The sequence below is a fragment of the Dendrobates tinctorius genome, unplaced genomic scaffold (assembly GCF_039654945.1).
Source record: "Dendrobates tinctorius isolate UK_male_01 unplaced genomic scaffold, ASM3965494v1 ptg000060l, whole genome shotgun sequence".
Lineage (NCBI taxonomy): Eukaryota > Metazoa > Chordata > Amphibia > Anura > Dendrobatidae > Dendrobates > Dendrobates tinctorius.
In genome coordinates this window covers 59,205,404-59,230,193 of record NW_027361728.1, presented here as the reverse complement: position 1 = coordinate 59,230,193, position 24,790 = coordinate 59,205,404, and the positions used below count along the sequence as shown (strand labels likewise).

Below are 24,790 nucleotides of genomic sequence, written 5' to 3'. Positions count from 1 at the left end.
TCTTGGCCTTCCTTGGTTACGTACTCATGGGCCGACCCTGGACTGGCAATCCGGTGACATACTCCGTTGGGGACTGTCCTGTCAAAAGAGTTGCCTGCTGTTCGTTCATCCAAAGAACCCTGCTTGCTCGTCTTCGACGGTTACAGGTCCGCCGTCCGCCATCCGGTCTGTGACTTGTGACTTTGTCGAGAAGGAGGCTGAGAGTCAGTCTCCACATCCGTCAAGCAACCCGTCTGTGACTTGTGACTTTGTCGAGAAGGAGGCTGAGAGTCAGTCTCCACATCCATCAAGCAACCGGTCGGTGACTTGTGACATTATCAACAGGGGGGCTGAGAGTCAGTCTCCACCTCCATCAAGTGACCGGCCCAAGGTAATTACCGTGGCTTCCGTCAAGTTGACGCCTCAGCGCTCAGGGGAGACCTTTGTGTCTAAAGGTAACCGTAAAGTTGTGTTATCCTGGGGACATTCTTCTCCGGCTGCCGGCCATGTTGGTGCCAAGAGGACACTCTCCCGTTTATCCCACGATTACTGGGGGCCGTCTATTGCTCAGGACGTCAAAGACTTCGTGGCTGCTTGTCCATCGTGTGCCAAGAAGAGACTTCCCAAGCAACCATCCTCCGACAGCTCGCCTCTTAAGGATGAATTGACTTCCAATGACTGCACCACCGCTTCGGTCTCCGAGTATGTCAGTGTGCCTCTGCCGGTTCGACCTGTCTCGGGAATACCTGCCTCCGACTCTCTGTCCGTGGAGTTCTCCAGGGTATGGCAGGAGACCAAATTTTCTCGTGTTGAGACTCTGGATCTGATTGGTCCTCATGCAGTTAGGAAGTGTCTGGATCCCGCTCCTAGTGTCAAGGTGCTATTTTCCAGTTCTAGAGAGAGGGGGCTTAAAGGAGGGGGTACTGTTATGCCGCGCTCACCAGAAGGCGGGGCTTCGGCCCCGACGTCACTCCCTCCGGTACGGCGGTCCCTCGGGGGTCCCCGTCGGGAGCGCATGCGCAGCTCTCGTCCCCGGGTCTCCTCCTCCATGTCACGTTTGCGCTTGCGCGCTCCTGTCAGTGCTGTATAGGGCTCGGTCCCCTGTATGGTAATGGAGGGCCTGACCCGGAATCTGTAGTGGTCATGTGCTTTCTGGCTAGGTCCTGACCCGGAACCAGTAGTAGTCATGTGCTATATCAGACGACCTCCCCCTAGGGGAGGTGCCTGATTATTGTTGTGCTTCCTGGCTGGGTCAGCTGTGTCCCAGCCTGGCTGTGCGCTGTTCTCAGGTCCTCTGCTCTGTCTGCTATTCTGTGGTGCTCCTAGCACTTGCTCTGAACCCTTGTTGCTTCATGCTCAGTTGTGCCTCCTGGCACATCCTCTCGTATCCTGTCCCTTGTTTCTTGCTCAGTCGCGCCTCCTGGCATTCACTCTATTTCTGTGTTCTGTTACACCTCCTTGCACGACTGCTGTCTCATTCTGTACCCTGTCGTGCTCCTTGCACGCGTCCTGCTTTGTTTACCTCCGGATGTGTTACTCGCTACACGCCTTATGTGCCCACGTGTACCCGTCTTGCACTATCCTGTATTCAGCGCACTCCCGTGTATTCTCCTGTGTTCCCTAGTATCCTGCACCCTCCAGTCACACAGTCTCGTTATCTCCTGTGAGCCGGCCGCCTGGTGCCAGCAGTCGTGGTATCGTATCCCCTGGGGCTTGCTCCTGACACTCCCTGTATAGGGGGTGGTCCTCAGTAGGCTAGCTCGCCCTGGGAGGATTGGTGCCGCGACCCAGAAGGTCCACTCCAGGAGTCGCTAACACTAACACTCTAATAGTGTGTAGTTTCAATAAATTAAAACTCATTCTTATTCAGAAATCCCATTTGTAATCCTTTATTAGTTAGGATATTCATTTCCTCAATGAACCTCTCTGTGGGATCTGTACCCAGTTTCTTGTATGTGCGTGTATCACTCCAAAAACGTAGAGCCTCTTTTTTATATTTATCCAGATCAAGTATAACAATCCCCCCCCCCCCCAGTCTGCTGGACAAATTACTATTTCCTTATTTTTTGTAGAGAAGTAATGGCATTTCTTTCAGAGAATGTTAAATTTATATTTAGAGCATCTTTTGTCACTGATCTTGCGTATGTCTGCTATTACATTCTTTTGAAATGTTTCCATAAATTCTAAATATTCGTTCAATGGGTGAAAGTTTGATGTATTACGAAGGTTGGTGTGTACATAGGTATTAGATGAATTTAGATCATCTTGTGTTTTGGCAGGGTTTTTTAGAAGATGTTTTCTAATAGCCAGCTTACACATAAAAAGTTTTATCTCTATAAAGGCTTGAAATTTATCGAATTTACAAGTGGGAGCCTATTTGAGCCCTTTACTCAAAAGAGCTAGTTCATTTGGATCCAAATTATGTTTACTTAAATTGAAAATGGGTTGTACATTCGGATTGTTAGAATTTAATTTCTTTTTCTTTTTGGAGAGTCCCCCCCCCCGAAAGCCCCTCCTATATGTCTTTTTGGACCCACCTGAAAAAAAACGATTTTGTGGTTTGTTTCTTACGTGGAGGTTGATTGGGAATGGAGCTCCCTGTTGGATTTTGTTTCTCTTTGGTGGTGTTTGAAGTAAGATCCTCATTAGTAGTAACTCGGTTCATAGGTGAACCTTCATTTGTTTCCAAGAACCTAAACCTGTTATGGGTGATCATTGGTTAGAGTGGTGATGCTAAAGGGGGGGTTAGCCTTAACATTTGGAGAAATACAGTTGTGGCCAAAAGTATTGACACCCCTGCAATTCTGTCAGATAATACTCAGTTTCTTCCTGAAAATGTTTGCAAACACAAATTCTTTAGTATTATTATCTTCATTTAATTTGCCTTAAATGAAAAAACACAAAAGAGAATGAAGCAAAAAGCAAAACATTGATCATTTCACACAAAACTCCAAAAATGGGCCAGACAAAAGTATTGGCACCCTCAGCCTAATACTTGGTTGCACAACCTTTAGCCAAAATAACTGCGACCAACCGCTTCCGGTAACCATCAATGAGTTTCTTACAATGCTCTGCTGGAATTTTAGACTATTCTTCTTTGGCAAACTGCTCCAGGTCCCTGATATTTGAAGGGTGCCTTCTCCAAACTGCCATTTTTAGATCTCTCCACAGGTGTTCTATGGGATTCAGGTCTGGACTCATTGCTGGCCACCTTAGAAGTCTCCAGTGCTTTCTCTCAAACCATTTTCTAGTGCTTTTTGAAGTGTGTTTTGGGTCATTGTCCTGCTGGAAGACCCATGACCTCTGAGGGAGACCCAGCTTTCTCACACTGGGCCCTACATTATGCTGCAAAATTTGTTGGTAGTCTTCAGACTTCATAATGCCATGCACACGATCAAGCAGTCCAGTGCCAGAGGCAGCAAAGCAACCCCAAAACATCAGGGAACCTCCGCCATGTTTTACTGTAGGGACCGTGTTCTTTTCTTTGAATGCCTCTTTTTTTCTCCTGTAAACTCTATGTTGATGCCTTTGCCCAAAAAGCTCTACTTTTGTCTCATCTGACCAGAGAACATTCTTCCAAAACGTTTTCGGCTTTTTCAGGTAAGTTTTGGCAAACTCCAGCCTGGCTTTTTTATGTCTCGGGGTAAGAAGTGGGGTCTTCCTGGGTCTCCTACCATATAGTCCCTTTTCATTCAGACGCCGACGGATAGTACGGGTTGACACTGTTGTACCCTCGGACTGCAGGGCAGCTTGAACTTGTTTGGATGTTAGTCGAGGTTCTTTATCCAACATCCGCACAATCTTGTGTTGAAATCTCTTGTCAATTTTTCTTTTCCGTCCACATCTCGGGAGGTTAGCCACAGTGCCATGGGCTTTAAACTTCTTGATGACACTGCGCACGGTAGACACAGGAACATTCAGGTCTTTGGAGATGGACTTGTAGCCTTGAGATTGCTCATGCTTCCTCACAATTTGGTTTCTCAAGTCCTCAGACAGTTCTTTGGTCTTCTTTCTTTTCTCCATGCTCAATGTGGTACACACAAGGACACAGGACAGAGGTTGAGTCAACTGGCTGCAAGTGTGATTTAGTTATTGCCAACACCTGTTAGGTGCCACAGGTAAGTTACAGGTGCTGTTAATTACACAAATTAGAGAAGCATCACATGATTTTTTCGAACAGTGCCAATACTTTTGTCCACCCTCTTTTTTATGTTTGGTGTGGAATTATATCCAATTTGGCTTTAGGACAATTCTTTTTGTGTTTTTTCATGGGTGGCATGTCACTTTGGCAGAGCGCCTTAGGTGTCAGAACCTCATTTTAGGAATTACCATATATACTCGAGTATAAGCCGACCCGAGTATAAGCTGAGGCCCCTAATTTTGCCACAAAAAAGGGGAAAACTTATTGACTCGAGTATAAGCTGAGGGTTGGAAATGCAGCAGCTACTGGCAAATTTCAAAAATAAAAATAGACACCAATAAAAGAATGGTGGCCCCATAAGGTGATCCATGTTAATATACAGTATGCCTCATATAATGCTGCACAAAGGTTAATAGTGGCCCCATAAGATGCTCCATATTAAATTACGCCCCATATAGTGCTGCAGAAAGGTTAATGGTGGCCCCATAAGATGCTCCATATTATTATATGCCCCATATAATGCTCCACAAAGGTTAATAGTTGGCCCCATAAGTTGCTCCATATTAAAATACACCCCATATAATGGTGCACAAAGGTTAATGGTGGCCCCATAACATGCTCCATATTAATATATGCCCCATATAATTGCTGCACAAAGGCTAATGGTGGCCCCATAAGATGCTCCATATTAATATATGCCTCATATAATAATGCTGCTGCTGCTATTTAAAAAGAAAAAAATGACATACCTCTGACTGTTCTGCAAGAGGGCGTGAACTAAACACGTCATCGCGCCCTCTGACCTGAACGTCACAGCCAGAGGATGTGGGAGACTGAGCGGAGCGGTGGAACGGGGACAGGTGAATATGGCGTGGCATGGCTCCCCCATCCCCCAGTCCTACTCACCCTCCTGGCGTCTGCATATCAGGCTCTGCTACATCTCAGTCCCGGCGTCTGCATCTCTCTTCCTGTCTTCTTCATGTGCGGTCACATGGTACCACACATTAAAATCATAAATATGCTCTCCACCCCTATGGGAGTGGAGATGCGTCCATATTCATGACTTCAATGAGTGGTGTCACATGACCGCACAGAAGAAGACAGAGATGCAGACGTCGGACTGAGATGTAGCAGAGCCTGAATTGCAGACGCCAGGAGGGTGAGTACAATGTCTCCTGCTCCCCTGCTGGCTTCTGGTGTATGACTCGTGTATAAGCCGAGAGGGTCTTCTTCAGCCCAAAAAAGGGGCTGAAAAACTCGGCTTATACACAAGTATATACGGTACATCTCTCAATGAATTCATCTAGGGTGCAGTGAACATGTTGACACCACATGTGCCTCACAGAAATGTATGCCATTGGGTGATGAAGAAAGAATAAGTGAAAATTGCAAATCTGCTATTGTAGTGCCCCTACATTGTATTGCCTAGTATGTTGTAGTGCCCAGTGCATTATGCTCAGCTCGTGCTTCTGGAGACATGGACCCATAAATTAGGCGGGCTCTCATCACAGCAGAAATGTCAAACGTGGACTCTAAATGTGGTTTAGCCACTCTTCCGCTCTGCCCTGTCAATGGGGCAGGGCTGTTGACATCATGTTGATTGACAGCCGGTTTCTAGCTGCCTAAACCAGCGTTCAATTTATATGGCATCAGCTGGTGCATTAGCAGTCCACAGAACTCTGCAAGTGACTCTGATTTCCAGCGCTTAAAGGGAAGGTGCTGCAATTTTATATAATTTGCAAAAAAATAGTAAGTTACAAAACATGTTGTTTCAGCAAATGTTGTACTAACCAGGATTTATGGCTTGTTTGTAATAATGTTTTCATGTAGCCACTGGGCGCTGACATCTTGATTTGCAGATCTGTGGAGGACTCATACAGTCTGCAAATATGGCCGTCCCTGCACATAGGACACTGCGGTCGGCTTCCGACCGCACATTGCAGCCTCAGTAGCAGAGAACTGGGCACGCCCCTGTGGGCTGCACCATTCACTGCTATAGGTGTGGCTGGGCGCCATTTTACTGTAGCCCAGAGCTATCTGCTGAGCTCCACTTACCCTCTATCACAGGACCACTTGTGGCATAACAGGTCCTGTGTTGTGAGGAGAGGCTGAAGATATGGAGAAGGTGGTCAGCAGAGGAGAGAAGCGCTCACTGGAGCTGGAGGATGGAGAGTGGTGAGTGCGGGTGACTTTCATCTATGCTCCTCTGTACTGCTTACTCCAGGCTCGGCCCTGTGCTTCCTGCTCCAGCGTCCTCCTGCTCTGTCTCCGCCTCCTCACTCACAGCCCCAGTGATCTCCGGTAATCTGACACCTTTGCTTTTATGGCTGTCTGAGGAGGACAGTGACTTATACAGCCCATAGTCTTGTGTATAATTGGGGGGGGGGGGGCTGGAAGTTTCACCAGTGTGGGCATATCTGTAATACTGTCTGCTGAGCCGTGTATCTAATCCTCTCCTGTGTGATACTGCCTGCTGAGCCGTGCATCTAATCCTCTTCTGTGTGATACTGCCTGCTGAGCCGTGTATCTAATCCTATCCTGTGTGATACTGACTGCTGAGCCGTGTATCTAATCCTCTCCTGTGTGATACTGACTGCTGAGCCGTGTATCTAATCCTCTCCTGTGTGATACTGACTGCTGAGCCGTGTATCTAATCCTCTCCTGTGTGATACTGACTGCTGAGCCGTGTATCTAATCCTCTCCTGTGTGATGCTGCATGCTGAGCCGTGTATCTAATCCTCTCCTGTGTGATGCTGCATGCTGAGCCGTGTATCTAATCCTCTCCTGTGTGATGCTGCATGCTGAGCCGTGCATCTTATCCTCTTCTGTGTGATACTGCCTGCTGAGCCGTGTATCTAATCCTATCCTGTGTGATACTGACTGCTGAGCAGTGTATCTAATCCTCTCCTGTGTGATGCTGCATGCTGAGCCGTGTATCTAATCCTCTCCTGTGTGATGCTGCATGCTGAGCCGTGTATCTAATCCTCTCCTGTGTGATGCTGCATGCTGAGCCGTGTATCTAATCCTATCCCGTGTGATACTGCTCTCCTGAAATACTCTGTGCTGCTGTCACTCTGCTCCCAGAATCCTTGCTGCCTGCCATCCTCGGTGACCGAAGACCCCATTCCTCTCCTCAGATCCCGTCCTGGCGATGTGTGAAACCGAGGGGACAGGGGCCTGATGTATGGTGGAAGGAGCAGGGCGACAGCAGCACAGAGTATTTCAGGAGAGCAGTGTGCTGGTCTGTGGGGGGCGCCCTGTTCGGTGCCAGGGATTGTACAAAGAGCGCTGTGTTTTATTCACATGGATGGACCGTCTGCTTGTCTGCTCCACAGAAATCCAGGAAACATGTCTGCTGATTGATGGCCTGTTCTGATCCAGACTTTACATGCAAAGACAGTCAGTAACTTTGCAAGCCCCATCAAAATGGCTGCTCACTGTGTCTATAGATGTCATAGGTTTTTGTGCCAGATTTCAGTAGCTGCTCCCCCTAGTGTTAACAAGTGGAAATGCCAAACTTTTTAAAATTATTTTTCATATTTTGCAAAATTAAAAACAAATGATAATATTTTTTAAGAAAATGTAAACATTAATTCTTTACATTTTTTCAATTGCTGAAAAAAAATTTTTTGGATGGCACCTTCCCTTTAAGAGCCTCAGCTCGCTACACTGCTTGTGTCATGTAAATCACACTAACTCAGCACGTACGGTAAGGGGAGCTGCAAGAAGCTATCTGAAATTTGACCAGTTAGGAAATATTCAGAATTTTAATTTTTAAGTGTATTTTAAAGGTTTAAATTATTCTACATAGTTGAACCTTTGTCCATCACTTTTTTAATTTAGATGGACCATACCATAAAACAAAAGCTTAGCTTCCATGTTAATGCAGAATTTGTCTGTGCTGCATCCAGTCTTATTGCATCCTAGCGATATTTCATCATGAGGATAATTAGTTTTTTGTGTATTTCTGGACATTTTAAAAAAATATATATAATGTAGATTTTGTTTATTTTTTCAAATTTCTGATCTCTACTCCACTATTGTTTGATTCCTGCAGGGAAATGCTGGTATTCCACAAATTGCTAATAATGGCAGTAGAGGCGTTACATCTAAAGAAAAAAAGGGTCACCTCTGGCGCTCCAGCTGCTCACGAACTATATCCCCCGTCATGTTCCACCAGCTTAGTAAATCTCTGCTCTGAGCCAGGTTTTTGCTTGTGATTTGTTATCTTGCCTGAGCATCATGGGAAATGTAGTCTAGTAACAGCTGCATTGCCAGAGGTTGCACTGCTCTGATTCGAAGACGTACAGTTCAGTCGCACATCTTGATCGCCGCTTATCGGCTTTAACACGCAGCTTGATTCCATAGATCAATAATGCTGCCTATGAATGGACTTCTCCTGAAATACAACTTGCGATATTTATACAGCATCGTCTTGCAATATATATGATTTTTGGGAGGAATGGGCTATCTTCACGCTAAAGTTTAATAAATATTGGGAAGTACCCAATGACACTGACCTCATTTCCTTTATAACAATGAAAATTAATAGTTTTGCGTTTTATGGGGCTGATAGTCCAGATGTAGTGTACATTTAATTAAGTGTAGTTTCCTCTTGGTTATGGTATGTGTATCTGCTTTTTGTCGCAATTTCTTTCTAGTTTTACAATTTTCCACATGTTTTCCTTCATCATTTATGATTTTTTTTTTCAAAGAACCGCTATGAGGATTTAAATCACTTTAGCATGCACCAAAACAGTACCCATTCAAACAATAAACGCCATTTTAAAAAGCCTTTAGATCTTCTGTCACTTCATAAATAAAAATGTATAAAACATTATGCAGTTGTAGTGCCCACCTGCTAATTAAATGCAGATTTTCTCAAACTTACGGTATTTTCAAATCTGCCTTTTCTGTTTCAACTCTGCCTGCGTAGAGAATACATATGGCTCTTGTGAAATTAATTATGCTTATGGAGCAGCTGTTAAATTTAGTGCAACTAATTTTATCCAATATTTTACATTTTAATTGATTACCTGTGAAGAAATTAGCAAATTAACACGTATTGTGCAGCAAGTAAATACACTTTTATGAACCTCTTTATTTTTTAATTTTTTATTTAATTTTTTATTTGGGACCTAGTATGCCAAGCTTTAATTAATTGTTTTACAACCTGGCTACGTGCAGATTGAAAAATGAAATTTACTTTAGGTCTCTCACATAGGAAGGTATTGGAGAACCTTCATTATCTAATGGGAGGCTCGGAGAAGGGTGCGAGCCAAGCATCTGTGTGTTCTGTAAGTCCCGACATGAGAAGCAGATTGGAACGTAATGACTCTTTCACAGAATTTTTGTAACATATGGGCCTATCTGGATCTGAGAAGGCTTTGAAGATCTTTCAACAAGACTAAGTGACTTAACCTTTGCCACAGTACTGGGTCTTTTATGGCAGCCCACTTTTCAATTAATCTGTTCTGGGGTTTTATGCAGCTAGTTTAGGAGTGTTATGGGTGCACAAGGATTGTATTTTAATTATATCTGAATTACTTCATATTTTATCCATTTGCATTTTGTTTATTGAAAGCAATAAAAATGCGATTAATACGACTGACCTCAGAAAGAGATGCCCAGAGGCCTCATCTGAATTGTGGCTTCTAAGATATGATTCTTATACACTGTATTTTTTATTTTACTCTTTTTTTTTCTTGCACTAAACTCTGTCATTAATTTTAAGACAACAGTACTTTTATGCGTGGCTTGCCTCAAAGCTGGTTTCTATATAAGCTGTTTATTTCACTTAGTGGCTAGAGGAACACATTTAAAGCAAATGTATCACCTGTAATATTTTAACAGTTAACATCAGCTAGCGAAACATAATCATTTTGTTTCTGTTTTCTGATAGTAGGTTTACTAACATGTCTATGGATGGAGTCTTTGACTGAGCTTAAAACAGCCACTCCCATTAAGTTTTTTTCTTTTTTTTTTTTTTTTTTTTTTTTTTAAGAGGTCTACCAACGAGCAAAGATAGATCTTGGAATAAAAAATAAGTTCCACAATTGGATGTGTTAAAAAGAAAAAATGTTCCTGTACTGAAATAATCATAAATGATCCCCTGCTGTGTACTGTTTAATGGCAATGTCTGACCGTACATGAACATGGTTTGATCATACCACAGCTCCTGGGCAGGGGAGGAAGCAAAAGAGAATATGCAGACAGGACAGCATGGGATCGCAGCTGATTCTTTCTGTGACATAAAACAGTTCTCTGCCTATTTTTAAGCAGTGTTTTACCACCGTTTTCGACCCTGTATGGACCTCACCCCCTGAAGATTATTAACCACTAATTCCTGATTTTGTGGCGCAATCAGGAATCCAATTTGATACCACCGGCCTCACAGAAATGGACTTTTTCAAAGTATTTTTCTTTGAGGATTTTGTAAACCTCATGGTGGCTCAAATAAATTTGAATGCCCAGTTATTTTTTGCAAAAAAACCCTTCATCGTTTTCTTACTGGACCCCTGTAGACACACTAGAAATGATGATGTTTTGGGGCTTGGTTCTTTACATAGGGATAGTGAAGAAGCCAGAGCTTCGGCAATATTGGAGTTTTGACGTTTTGTATAACACTCCAGTTTTCCGCATGGCTATGACCCGTCAACGATTTGAGGCAATCCACAAATTTTTATACTAATGCTCAATGTTTTCCCTGAGATGATCCCAACTTTGACTTTTCTTAGTTTGGCTGGCCACTGATCTCTTTAGCAACAAGTTTGCTGAGGTGTACATGCCCCAAAAGAACATTTGTGTGGATGAATTCCTAATCCATTACAAAGAGAGGCTCAAATTCTGTCAATACCTGGCCAATAAGTGGGCCAGGTATGGAATAAAGCTCTGCAAACTGTGTGAGAGTACATCAGGGTACACTCACAAGTTTACAGTTTATAAAGGGAAGGACACTTGGATTGAACCCCCTGAATGCCCCCCTGTCCTGGGAGTGAGTGGGAAAATTGTGAGATTTGGTGCTCCCACTGTTAGATCAAGGTTATCACCTCTATGTGGTTAACTTTTATACCACAATCCCACTATTCAAGTCCCTCTCTATGCGATCTACCACAGCCTAAGTTACCGCCTGCAAAAATCAGAGAGGTCTCCCTAAGAGGCTAATTGAGCAGCTGCTCAGAAAGGGTGAGAACAGAGCCCAATGTAGCGACAACTTGCTAGTGGTCAAGTACAAAGACAAGAGGGATGTATTTTTCTTGACCATTATACATGGTGATGGCAGCACCCCCAGTACTGTACGTGGTATCTCTACGCAGGTCACCAAACCAGACTGTGTACTGAGGCACAACAAGAACATGGTGGGAATTAATCTCTCTGATTAAGTCCTCCATCCACACAGTGCTGTGAGAAAAACCAAGGTGTGGTTCAAGAAGCTGGCTGTGCACATGGTACAAATGGAAATGTACCACGGTTTCATGCTATCACAATGTACAAGCCAGACCAGTACATACCTTTAGTTCCAAGAGGTGGTAATTAGGGATGAGCAAACATGCTCGGTGATACTGTGTTATCACTCGAGTCTCACGGTGCTTGGCTGTGCTCGTTACTCTGCGAGTAATGGGCGGTGCTCGATGTAAAACTCAAATCCCCGTCCCGAAACTTTTGGCACCTGTTACACAGCCAATAAGCATGCGGGGATTGTCTGTGAGTCACACTAATGCTGTAGCCATTTTGTTTGTGGCATTATTGTTATTGGCTGGCCATGTGACATCATTAGAGGTTATAAAAGGACAGGTGCCACCTGGCTCGGCACACTGACGCCATTGCACAGCTCTGTGACACTTTGTATTGGAATGAGAGAGAGTGCTTGTCAAGGCCTGTGTGCACAGTATAACAAATCAGAGACCTGTAGTGTTGATTCTGGTGATGAAGCTGAGCCATCAAACTAACAGCCATTCTAAGGGCTAATCATTTGCAGCATTTAGCTTAGGGAGAGAGAGAAAGCAGGAGCATGAAGAGTGACAGAATACAGTCTGTAAACAGGGATTAGGGCTGTGCAGTCCGTTGGCAAATATATAGATGCAATTTTTTTGTGGATGCTGTAAAAATTGAATGTATTTTGATCCATCACGTATTATTTGGGTTGAAGTTCTTTTTTATGTTATATATCACACCCAATAATTGTTGAAACATTTTCCTGGGCTACATTTCTCAGCCATACACTACTCCGTAATATGGAGTAAATTTCTGTGATCTCTAAAAGTAAACAAAGGCTATTAAAAATTTAGTAGGCCTCCATTTCGCAAACAAACACTGTTACTTGTTCTATGAACATTTATGTAATCTCCAAAAATGGGAAAAAGCTTTGAAACATTTTTCTGGATTGAATTTGATTGTCATCCAAACACTTTTGTGTTCTTTCTACTACATTACGGTTGGAGTAAACTTCCAAAAACCTCTTTGATTGCTTTAAGTGACCATTTTTTTTTAAATTTTATTAAAAATAAACTTGGCTTTAAGAGACCTAGCAATTCCAAACGTGAATTAAGGTACAAGGAAGTGGAAGCGCTGATGATGGTGCACGCAGATTCCGAGGACGTGGAGATGGTGTAACTACGCCTGTTGCTGGAGCTCAAGCCCATCCACTACACACAGGTTCCTGTCTCACTTTGCAGGGAGGCACAGTACCCCACTTCTGAAACCAGAGCAGTACGAACAGTTGGTCGTTGGATAGCAGATAATGCTTCCAGCAGGCTTGGCAGCATCACACAGTCTTTCACAGGGTCTAGTCTCACCAGCCTAAAGTCTAGATCTGCTAATCCTCACCCCGATCCTTCTTGTTCTCACCATGTTGAGTCCCAGAAGACTATTGATCCCACATTAGGACACTCCGAGGAGTTGTTTACCACAACTTTTCTGGATTGTGGCCTCTCAACCTGCATGCTCCGAGAAGGACAAGATGACATGCTGTTTAGTGATGCACAGAACATAGAGCAGCCACAAGAGCATGACGGTGGGGTACAGCAAATTTGGGATAAGGAAGGAGATGATGAGGAGACACAATTGCCACTAAGTCTTGTTGTTAAATCATGAAGTCAGGAGGATCAGGGTGCGGTGATGGAAGACAAGGCGGTGCATGATCAAGTCATTGACCCAACCTGGGAAGCTGGCATACAGAGCGAGACCAGCAGTGCTGAGGGGGAGAGATTGGCATCACCGAAACAGACAGGAAGAGGAAGTGGGAACATCAGAGGGAGAAGGCGGGCAACTGTTCCACTGGGCACCGACAGTCCTAAATTTCTCTATCAAAGACTTAGGTTTTCTTCAATCTGGGACTTTTTTATCTCCTTAGTGACGGGGCCAATTTTTTAAATTCTGACCAATGTCACTTTACGTGGTGATAACTCTGGAACTCTTCAACAAATCCCATTGATTTTGAGATTTTTTTTCGTGGCACATTATATATAAATAAACACAAAACATATCAGAAACCTGACAAAAATGTAAAAAAAAATGCAATTTTCAAACTTTGAATGATTATCCCTTTAATCCAGATAGTCGTACCACAGAAAAACATTAGTAAATAACATTTCCCACATGTCTGCCTTACATCAGCACCATTTTTAAAACGCTAATTTATTTTGTTAGCCTTTTAGGAGGTTTAAAAATGTAGCAGTAATTTTTCATTTTTTCAAGGAAATTTACAAAATGTATTTTTTTGAGGGACCTATCCAGGTTTGAAGTGACTTTGGGGGTCCTATATATTGGGAAACCCCAAACGGTCTGCCATTTTAAAAACAGCACCCCCTGAGATATTGAAAACTTCTGTCAGATAGTTTAATAGCCCTTCAGGTGATTTTCAAGAATTAATGCAAAGTGGTATAGTATAGCAGGAATGAAAAAGTGTTTGTTTACCACCTAAATGTCCCTAACTTCTGAACTGACCACTATATTGGGGAGACTCTAAAGCCCCCGTCACACACAGCGATCTCGCTAGCGAGATCGCTGCTGAGTCACAAGTTTCGCTGATCGTGCTGGAATGGCCTGGACATTTTTTTGATCGTTGGTCTCCCGCTGGTCAGCACGCATCGCGTGTGGCAGGCGGGAGACCAGCGATCAGCGACGCTGGAGCTGGTAACTAAGGTAAACATCGGGTTTCTAAGCGCCGCGCGGCACTTAGAAACCCGATGTGTACGTTGGATACCAGCGCGCTGATGCAGGGAGCTGGTAACCAAGGTAAACATCGGGTTTCTAAGCGCCGCGCTTAGAAACCCGATGTTTACCTTGGCTACCAGCTCCCTGCACCAGTGCGCTGGTATCTTAACGTACACTGCGGGTAACTAAGCGACGTACGTCACTTAGAAACCCGATGTTTACCTTGGTTATCAGCTCCAGCGTCACTGATCGCTGGTCTTCCTGCCTGTTTGGCAGCTCACCAGCGATCATGTAGTGACACACCAGCGATCCTGACAAGTTCATATCGTTGTCAGGATCGCTGGTGAGTCGCTAAGTGTGACAGGGCCTTAAGGCTGCTATTTGGCCATGAACTGCTATGGCAAAAATCAGGACCACACAATCATGATCTCGGTGTGTCAATTAGATTAAAGTGGAAGCCCCCATTAACTATTTATTTGATGTCACTTTTGACAGCAGCAATTAAAAGGTTAATCAGATATGGACGTGCCAACACTGATCGTTTGTGATACAGCAAGTTGTCAGCTATAGTGTACCGTTGACATCTGCTGGATTGTCACGGGGATGATATTCTCTTATATTTCAGGTCAGTAAAAAGACGTATTGGCTGTCATTAAGGGGTTAAAGAGCATTCTAAGAAACAAAATGGACATTTGCAACCTGTGCCATGCAAAGATCAGCAGGGGCCTAACCACTAAGAACCTAACCGCCACTAGCATGATCAAGCATATGTCATAGAAAGTTCCCAGACACCCTCTCACTGTCCCAAATGCAAAATGAGCACATTTCCAGGAGGTTTGCCATAGAAATGTTGCCAATTAGGCTGGCAGACACAGGATTTCCGCTGACTCATTGCAGCAGTTGTCCCTCGGTACTCGGTCCCAAGCCACCATTTTTTCTTCCAGTGCGGCGTCCCTGCCTTGTACCAGCACGTGTCCAGGAACATCACCCGTACACTTACCAACACACTTACTGGCATTGTCCACTTAAAGATCGACATCTGGGCAAGCACTTGTTGCCAGCGACGCTACATCTCCCTGTCTGCACACTGAGTGAATATTGTGGAGGCTGGGGCCGAGTCACACCCTGGCATGGCACATGTGCTCCCGACGCTGAGGAATGCTATCCCTACTTCTATCAGGGATATCTGCACCCCCTGCTACTCCTCATCCTTCATCTCCGATGTGCTGTCCCAGAGCATGTCGTTCACACCAGACGGAAGCTGTAAGTTCTGAAGCACTGCCTCATTGAAGGTGCAGCAGGCTCTGCTGAAGCTAATTTATCTAGGAGACAAACTGCACACTGCGGCAGAGTTACTAAGGCCTCTTTCACACTTCAGTTTTTTGCATCAGTTATAATCCGCCAAAAAGGCGGACAAGCGGATCCGTTCTCAACTGATGTGAACGGATGGCACAGGATCCGTTTTCAGACGGATCCTGAAAATGAAGAAATTTAAAGGAATCGCTGGCGAGAGAGAGAGAGAGAGAGAGAGAGAGATTTTTTGTTTTGTCCGGCACCCAGAAATAAATTCGGGTTAAATCAGTGTGTGCAGGATCCGCCAGAGAAAAAAACGTTACAAGCTCCGTTTTGAAATTTTTGAGGATGGTGACGGACAGCAACTTTTGGCGGATCCTCACAAAAAACGGATGCAACGGACAGCAATCCGTCACAATCCGCCATTAATGCAAGTCAATGGGAAAAAACGGATCCTCAAAAAAAATTTGAGGATCCGTTTTTTTTCAAAACCTGGCGGATTGTGACTGATTGTAAAAAACGGAAGTGTGAAAGAGGCCTTAAAGGAATAACAGACCAGACAGAGCTGTAGTTTTTATCGCTGAACCTCTAACCAGGCATGGTCGGGTGTAATAATGGACATAACCTGGTGGTGACTGTGAAGCTTGGCAAGCTTACACATGTACCATGCTTGACACATGTGCTCAACTTGGTAGCTCAGCAATTTCTGAAAGCATACCCAGATTTCCCAGAGCTTCTGGTCAAGGTATGTTGTATCAGCGCCTATTTCCGCAAGTCTGCTACAGCTGCTCCTACTCTGGCAGTGATGCAGCAGCGCATGCAAGTGCCAGCTCACTGACTGGTGTGCAACGTCACCACGTGCTGGAACTCCATACTGCATATTCTGGCAACATTTTGTGAGCAGAACAGAAGAGACCAGTGGTTAAGTACCAGCTCTAATACACTTGTCTGTATTTTGGTCAGCCTCCGCACATAATTGGAGTGGAAATTTAAACAAGAGGGCATAAAACCATCAATCACAATATTAAAATTAAAATATGTGTATATATCACCAAATCTATCATAAATTAGTATAGCCCCACTTGAAAAATAGATGGCATACCATCCGAATAACTAAAAAACAAAAAACCCTGAGAAAACGAGCAGTGGTCAATGGTAAAAAATAGTCAACAGTATATAAAATAATACTATAAAATAATGATTTATAAATGACCTTTATTAAATAATGGCACAGAAATACATAAAAATAGTGCATGATATAATACAATAAAACGGGCACATGACCGCAAATAAATGTGTATAGGACTGCATGAATATTAAAATCCACTTAACATTAACATATTAGGATCATGGAGACCCATCCAATAAGTAAATACATAGGCTTAATAAATATATGCAGGTAGTTGCCAAAAATACTAAAAAACAAAAAAATAATTATTATGAATAAAAAATCCACAAGGTGCTGATGAAGTGCAATAGTGCAAAAGAGGGATTTGTATGTGTGACCACAATGAGTAACATGCAGTGTGCATCAATTAGTACAAATATAATAATCAATATGGCTGAATGCCACACAAAGTGAAAATAGTGCAATAATGGGGCAGTTGTACCTTTGAGCCAATATGTAAGAAGCGGTGTGCCATCAAGAACGCGCCCCTTTCATGCCTACTGAAGAGTGGGCATGGATGTCTGACATTTGCTGGATTCTCTAAGACTTTGAGGACTCCACAAAGATGGTGACCGGCGATGACGCCATAGTAAGCGTAACTATCCCGCTTCTATACCTACTTAAACAGTCGCTGCTCACAATTAAACATGAAGTTTTGCATGCGGACCAGGTGGGGGATGGAGGAAGACATAACACACAGAGAGATTGTAGCCAGCCCAGAGACTTGTTAAAAATGTATTGGTATTATATTGCTCATCCATAGGGTATTGCATCTTCTTGGGTACATTTGTACTTGTGATCCCCTTTGTGTGCGACTTGTCCTCACAAGATGTGTCATTGCGACCTCCCAGAGAAAAAAAGCAATAAGATATGCTTCAGACAAGCATTTAACCCTCTGGATCACTCCCCTCCTGCCCTCTGGGCTGGACCTAAATCCCATCCCCTGGAGGTTTGGAGATCAATCTCCCAAAACCTATGAAAAATCATAACTCCTTTCTGGGCAGTCCTAGGGCAGCGGTTCTGACACCATCTGATCCGACCAGGCCAATGCTTCTCATGGAGACTACACACAATTTTGCTAGTGGCTGTTCTATTTATCTTTTTTCCCATGCATGTTAGAATGGCTTGAGACCCAGAAAGGCACTTGTCCTGTTCTGGTGATCTCAGAAATATACACGATGTACAGCCAGGACGTATAGTATTTCCATAACTCCTTTATGAATTCCTAGCTGCCTGAACAAAGGGCTCAGGCAGCATTGCTTGGATCCACAGGGGTCTTCCTGTAGAAGGTTGCATACCAGCTAGCTGGTGGGGGTGTCAATCCTTTGTTTGAAGCTGGCCAGGTGTCATGTTACCACTGCACGTGCTGAAGGGTTTTTTTTTTCCATTCCATGCCCAATAGGATACAGATGATTGACATGGCATTATATCTCCAATATTCTACATATACATGTACATAGATTTAGTTAATAAAGATACTTAATGGGAGGGTTTCTTTACAGCAGCCATTTCGATCTTACTCATTGAATTCTGCTCAATGGTATTCTACAGAGGCAGAGGTCAATGTGCATGTAGTGAGGAAGGTGAACTGCCTCAATGGTGGATCCTGTCTAGGGTGGTATATATAAAAAAAAATCTGTGCACCCCTGTAACAAAACAAACAGGTTTAGTTACCAGCGCGCTGATGCAGGAAGCTGGTAACTAAGGTACACATCGGGTTTCTAAGGGACGTGCGTTGCTTAGAAACCCGATGTGTACCTTAGTTACCAGCGCGCTGATGCAGGGAGCTGGTAACTAAGGTACACATCGGGTTTCTAAGCGACGCACGTCCCTTAGATACCTGATGTGTACCTTAGCTACCAGAGATGCGTGCTGGCCAGCGGGAGACCAGCGATCAAAGAAATGTCCAGGGGTTTCCAAGAGCGATCAGCAATACCGGCAGGGGGGCCGGTCTCTGATCGCTGTCACACACAGCGATCTCGCTGGTGAGATCGCTGTTGTGTCACAAAACTTGTGACTCAGCAGCAATCTCGCTAGTGAGATCGCTATGTGTGACGTGACGCGGCCCTTAGGCTATCTTGTTGGAATGAAAAGTGCAAGATATTGCATGTTTGTTTTGTTTGTTTGTGTTTTTAATAATATAGAAATGGAAAATAAAAAAGGTCTCAAATTTTAGAAATTTGTCACAAAAACTTAATTTAAATGGCTGGTTATTTTCTGATAGGTTTCCTTTAAAAGGTATGTGGTATCAGTGTTCCTTCTTTCTCACGCATGCTCTTTTTTTCGCTGATTCTCATGCGGACTCTCGCTGCCGTACAATTTTAAAATATGCATTTTGTACAGTTAAAGTTAAGCACTAATATGTGACCTCCTTCTGGTCTGTGGTCTGACTGTTGGAAATCTTACAAAATCACTAGGATTAAAATGGCTAATTTGGGAGACTACTTAATTTCTTCATAGAATTATCTTGCAGAGCAGCCTCACACTTGTCTGCCTGCAAGCAATGTTAAGATAATATTATGGTTCAATGATAGAAAATTGACTTTCTGTCAGTATTCCTGTTATGTAACAACCATCCCCCCCCCCCAGTTAAAGTGTTCTATGTCCATCCCTCTGTATGCGTCATAAACATTTATGACAATGCAGTAAAAAATTACTAACCCCCCCCCAAAAAAAAAACCCTAAAGTCTAATCATAATTAAGTACTACCTGTTGACCATGTTTACCTATCTGCTTTTAGTTACATGCTACAGAAGTACGCCAAGTGCCACCAGTAACCACTTGCGACATGCCAAATGTTTGTTTTAAAGGGAGTCAGCAGGATTTCAACTCTTGAAAAACAAAACTAGTCATATGTGCATGTAGCTCTTTCACATGCAACTCTAGCAATACCTTTACATGGTCAGTCTGATACTGAGAAATCAGCATTTGAATTGAAATTCAAATGAGGCTGTAGAGCTGATGCCTCTGTCACTCCAGCTCTATTCCTGAGGTAAACTCCAGAGTTTGATACTGGGTTTTTATTTTCTTGTTTTTATTTTAAATCACTGTGTTGTGATTTACACCTTTTAGGCCATGAGCTAGGCTTATCCCAGGGTTTCTAGGAACAACCCAGAAATTTTCAATTTATTAGGGCTGCATTTACACATCAGTCTGCTGCGGGCTGTTTGGAATGGACTGATTGTGGGTTCTGAAATCAATTACCTCATAGTCATATTTGAGAATGTCTAGTGCAGGTCAAGAGGCCCTTGGGCAGTCTGTGCATTGTGCTACATAATTAAACCATAGCACGGGTGTATGAATCCAGTCCAACATTGATAGAAATGTCAAGAACAAAATTTGTCCAACTCAAAACTCTCATCTTACACTTACACATTATCACTCAGTTAGGCTGGGATCACACATGCGAGAAACTCAGACGAGACTTGCATGTTAATACCCAGCACTTGGATCGGAGCGTGCAGCCACATAGCAATACATGCAGCCACATGCTCCGCTCCTGAGTGCTGGTGGCAGCGCCGGGTATTAACATGCGAGTCTCCTCCGAGTTTCTCGCATGTGTGATCCCGGTCTAAAGGCCCCTTTACATTTAGCGATGCACCAGCGATCTGACCCGGTCAGGATCGCTGGTGCATCGCTAAATGATCGCTAGTGAGCCGTCACACAGGCAGACCTCACAGCGATGCAGCAGCGACGCAGCGCACGATACTCACCTTTCACACACAGCGATCCTGACGTCCTCCCGTCCGCGTCCACGCGTTGCTCGTCGGCGCCAGCAGGAAGCGCCTGACGAGAAATGGAGCCGGACATTCTCGCGCAATCAGCGATGGACAGCGGGGGAGCCGGTCGCAGGTAAGTATCACACATAGCGATATCGCTATAACGTCACAAAATCGGTGACGTTATAGCGATATCGCTATGTGTAAAACCCCCTTAACATTACCTATCATTAATGTTAATTAATCTCAATATCTCTTCAGTGTTAGTCAGTGAAATGCCTCTTTGAGATTTAAAGAAGTCTGAAGCATAAATTTTAAAGAGATTTTATAATATTTAAACAGTACTGTGTAAAGACACTGCAAGCACTGTATCGGTTACCGCTCCGAAGTTTGAAAAATTGTAAATTCAGCTGTATACTATAAGGCTGCATTCCCACAATGAGTATTTGGTCAGTTTTTTATGCTGCAGATTTTCCTCCGCTTTTCTGCACCAATAAGTCAAATAGGTTGCACACAACTTTTACATTGATGGCCTATCCTCAGGATAGGTCATCAATGTCTGATTGTCTGGGGTCTGGCACCCCTGCCAATAAGCTCTTTTGTGGCGGCCATCACTTGTTGTGGCCACCGCTGGGTACTGCACATCCACCTCCTATTGATTTCTATAGAAGGCTGATGCGTAGTACCCTGTGGGGGCTACTACAAGTAGACCTGCAGCTCTGCAAGTAAGTACTTCTGGCCGGTGACCGCCATTGGTAACGGCTGATCAGCACGGGTGCTGGGTTGACGAATCGTGGCCGATCAGAAATTGATGACCTATCCTAAAGATAGACCATCACTGTAAAAGTGGTGGACTACCTCTTTAAGTTAGGTTACTTGTGTTTTTTTTTTTTTAAACGTTTTTATTGCGCTTTTCAAGCTGTCAATTTTAGATGTCATGTTTTGAAAACTACCTATTACCTGGCTTTGATAAAACTTTATTAATAAGGTCATGTGCAGATGACTTGTGTTCTTATTACTTTTCCATTTCAGAAACCCAATGAAAACACTTGTACTGGGTTTTTTCATCTGCAGATTTTTCTCATCTGTGAATTTTCCTCATCTTATTCAAGTCTACGAATAAATTCCACAAATAAAATGCATATTTATTGCAAAAGAATTAGAAATGTTCCAGATTTAAAAATCACATTGCATGTAATTTTCTGCAGCATAAAAAGCTTGAGATTGGCCATTGAGATTTATATCGCTGCCATGCGTTTTGCCAGAACTGTAATGCCCTTCCCCAAAAATACACAGCAGAAAAATAGGACCAATACTCATCTTGAGAATTTATTATTAATACAGGCAGGACTGATCAGTCCAAGAATAGAAATGCAGTGTATTACCAATATTACTCACCTCTTTGTGTAAAATATATATTTGTATATTGTGAAATGGTCCATTGCTTAACGAAAGTTTGTAATCGGTTAATATTTTGGCAACAGATCCAAGTCAAGACATCGGCAGAGGTCTCGCAGCCGTAGCAGTGATCGCTCTAGTCGAAGAAGGTCTCGCAGCAAGTCGTATGAAAGAGAAAGAGGAAAAGGCAGAATGAAGGAGAAGACCAGAGAAAAAGAGAGAAGAAAAGAAAAAGAGTCCACTTCCAAATTTAAGTAAGTTTCCTAATTTTAAACCACGTAAGCTAATAAGCTTGAAAGTATTTACTAAAGGGAAATCCAGCTACATGATCCTTTCTCTCTCCCAACATCTGCCATTGTGGGAAAGTTGATTGGTTTAATGACATTAAATCCCAGATTCATCCAACATTAATGTGTGAGTCCTTTTATGGTCTTAGGGTCCCGTCGCACCAAACGATGCACCAGCGATCCTGACAACAATACGACCTGGTCAGGATCGCTGGTGCATCGCTACATGATCACTGGGGAGCTGCCAAACAGGCAGACACACAAGCGATCAGGACCAGCAAGGACGCTGGTATCCAAGGTAAGTAGCGGGTAACTAAGCGCGCGCGTCGCTTAATTACCCGCTGTGTACCTTGGATACCAGCGTGCTCGCGCTGAGAGCTGGTATCCAAGGTAAATATCGGGTAACTAAGCGCACGCGGCACTTAGTTACCCGCTGTTTACGTTGGATACGAGCACGCTGGTATCCAAGGTACACAGCGGGTACCTAAGCACCGCGCACTCTTAGTTACCCGATATTTACCTTAGATACCAGCTCCCTGCGTCTGTTTACAGCGCTGGGAGCTCGCTGATCGTTGGTCTCCCGCTGCCACATGCAGCGATGCGCGCTGGCTAGTGGGAGACCAACAATCAAAAAATGGCCCAGGAGATTCCTGCGTGATCAGCGATACCCAGTGGGGGGGCCAGTCGCTGATGCGTGTCACACACAGCGAGATTGCTAGCGAGATTGCTGATGCGTCACAAAATCAACGATCTCGCTAGCGATCTCGCTGTGTTTGACGGGCCCCTTAAAATTGAATAGTAGAGCAACTCCAATAGAATAGAGCAATCATTAGTGTGGTCCAGACTTCAGAATAGTAATCTGTTAGAGTAAGCAAACTGAGGCATGAGAATGTCCACAACAGCAGTTGTGTAGATTGGAAGATAACAGAGACTTTCTATCATTGTTGTGGGGAAGTACTCTCCTCATGAGAACAGTGGACTCATAAAATTAAGTCCTTTTTCCCCCATTTTAGCAAAAATTAGTGCATACTTTTTTTTTACATTTTATTGCCCAGCAAATTTAACATTTTATTATGCTGCCTTAAGGGAACCTGTCTGCAGGATTGTGCACAGTAGCCCTTACATAACTGTATTCATTTTTCACTAGTAGATAAGGAGAAGCTTTTGTTGGTCCAACCTACTAAATCGGGCATGCTGGATCCTTCTCTACCTCCACAATCATCTGTCAGGAGTTCACTGACTGTCATCCAAACCAGTCAATATATGTGCACCTCTACAGAGCCCCGTTTTTGGGGATCGCTAGTGGTCCCAACGATCAATCCTCTAGTGATCAGTAAGCTATAACTTTGGATTTTGAGAATGCCCCTTTAAATCTCACCAGAGACTCTGCCTCCAGCGATGTCACAGATTAGGCTGTGTGATGTAGCTTCAATACAATCAGTAGTTTATCAGCAGGGGATTATCACTGCAGGACTTGGTCTCACGTGCAGGCCAGTGAGCCTAATGTGTAACCCCACCCTATCACTGATTAGCAGCTTGATAATGTACAGTGTGTACAGGAAGCTGCCAGGCAGGCATGTGCTTGAGGTTTTAGGCTACTTTCACACATTAGTTTTTTGCCGTCAGGCAGGATTTGGTTATTTTTAGAAAAAACGGATCCGGCGTAAATTTTGGGCAACTGTAGAAACAGATCCGTTTTTCTGCCGGATCCATCTAGCAGGTTATATCTGTTTCCTGGGGGATGGCCAATTGGATCTGAGCATGCGCAGATTTCAAAAAACGGATCCGGTGGCTGGATCCGTCTTTTTCTGGATCCGGCGCCCATAGACTTTCATTGTGGCAAAAAGCCAGCCGGAAGCGTCGGATCCGGCGCTTCCGGCTTTTTCGCCGGAGACAAAAAACGTTACAGTAGCCGTTTTTTTCCAGACGCCGGAATGAGCCAAATAGCCGGATCCGGCAAAAAATGGACGAACCGCAATGCCATCCAGCGCTATCCGGCGCTAATACAAGTCAATGGGGTAAAACCGGATTTGGCATTGTATTTCGCCGGATCCGGTTTTACAAAAAAAAAGCCGGATCTCGCCTGACGGCGCAAAACGGATGTGTGAAAGAGGCCTTACACAGCTCAGCATACTGAGCACTGCTATATATACAACAGACAAAACAGGGGTTCAATCAAAACTGCACCAGCAGCCCAGTAAGTGATACACTAATGAAATCAGGCTCTCTTACCCTATATTATGCTGCTATCGAATTACAGGACACAACCTGTTGACAGGTTCCTTTAAACAGAATACCTAGTTCTGATTTCATGTATTGGTGTTGTAGAAACTCTTGGGAATTTTATTCTATATATGTTTCATCAATGTGTGTATTTCACAGTCCAAGGCTCCGGTAACTCCACTTTACAGTGAGCATTTATTGTGTCAGAACTCTGTGTTAACCCGTTCCCAACTTTGTACATTTTTGTTTTCTTTTTTCCTCCCCTTCTTCCAAAAGCTAGAACTTAATTTTTGCATCAATATAGCTGACTGAGGGCTTGTTTTTTCAAAATCGGTTGGAGTTTAGAATTACTTAATGCACTTTACCATATAATGGACTGAAAAATAGGACAAAAGTTTTTATGGTGAATAAATTGCTATACCGCCAC

General features: G+C 43.7%; 1 protein-coding gene across 2 annotated transcripts in view; it reads left to right on the top strand.

Annotated features, from left to right (window-relative positions):
• Window positions 1–24,790, top strand: part of RSRC1 (arginine and serine rich coiled-coil 1) — a 505,347-nt gene that overhangs the window by 94,982 nt on the left and 385,575 nt on the right. For both annotated transcript variants that reach the window (XM_073578989.1, XM_073578990.1), the window contains one exon: window positions 21,940–22,107. In XM_073578989.1, the coding sequence (XP_073435090.1) occupies window positions 21,940–22,107 (168 nt within the window). The remainder of the gene's footprint in view (window positions 1–21,939; window positions 22,108–24,790) is intronic.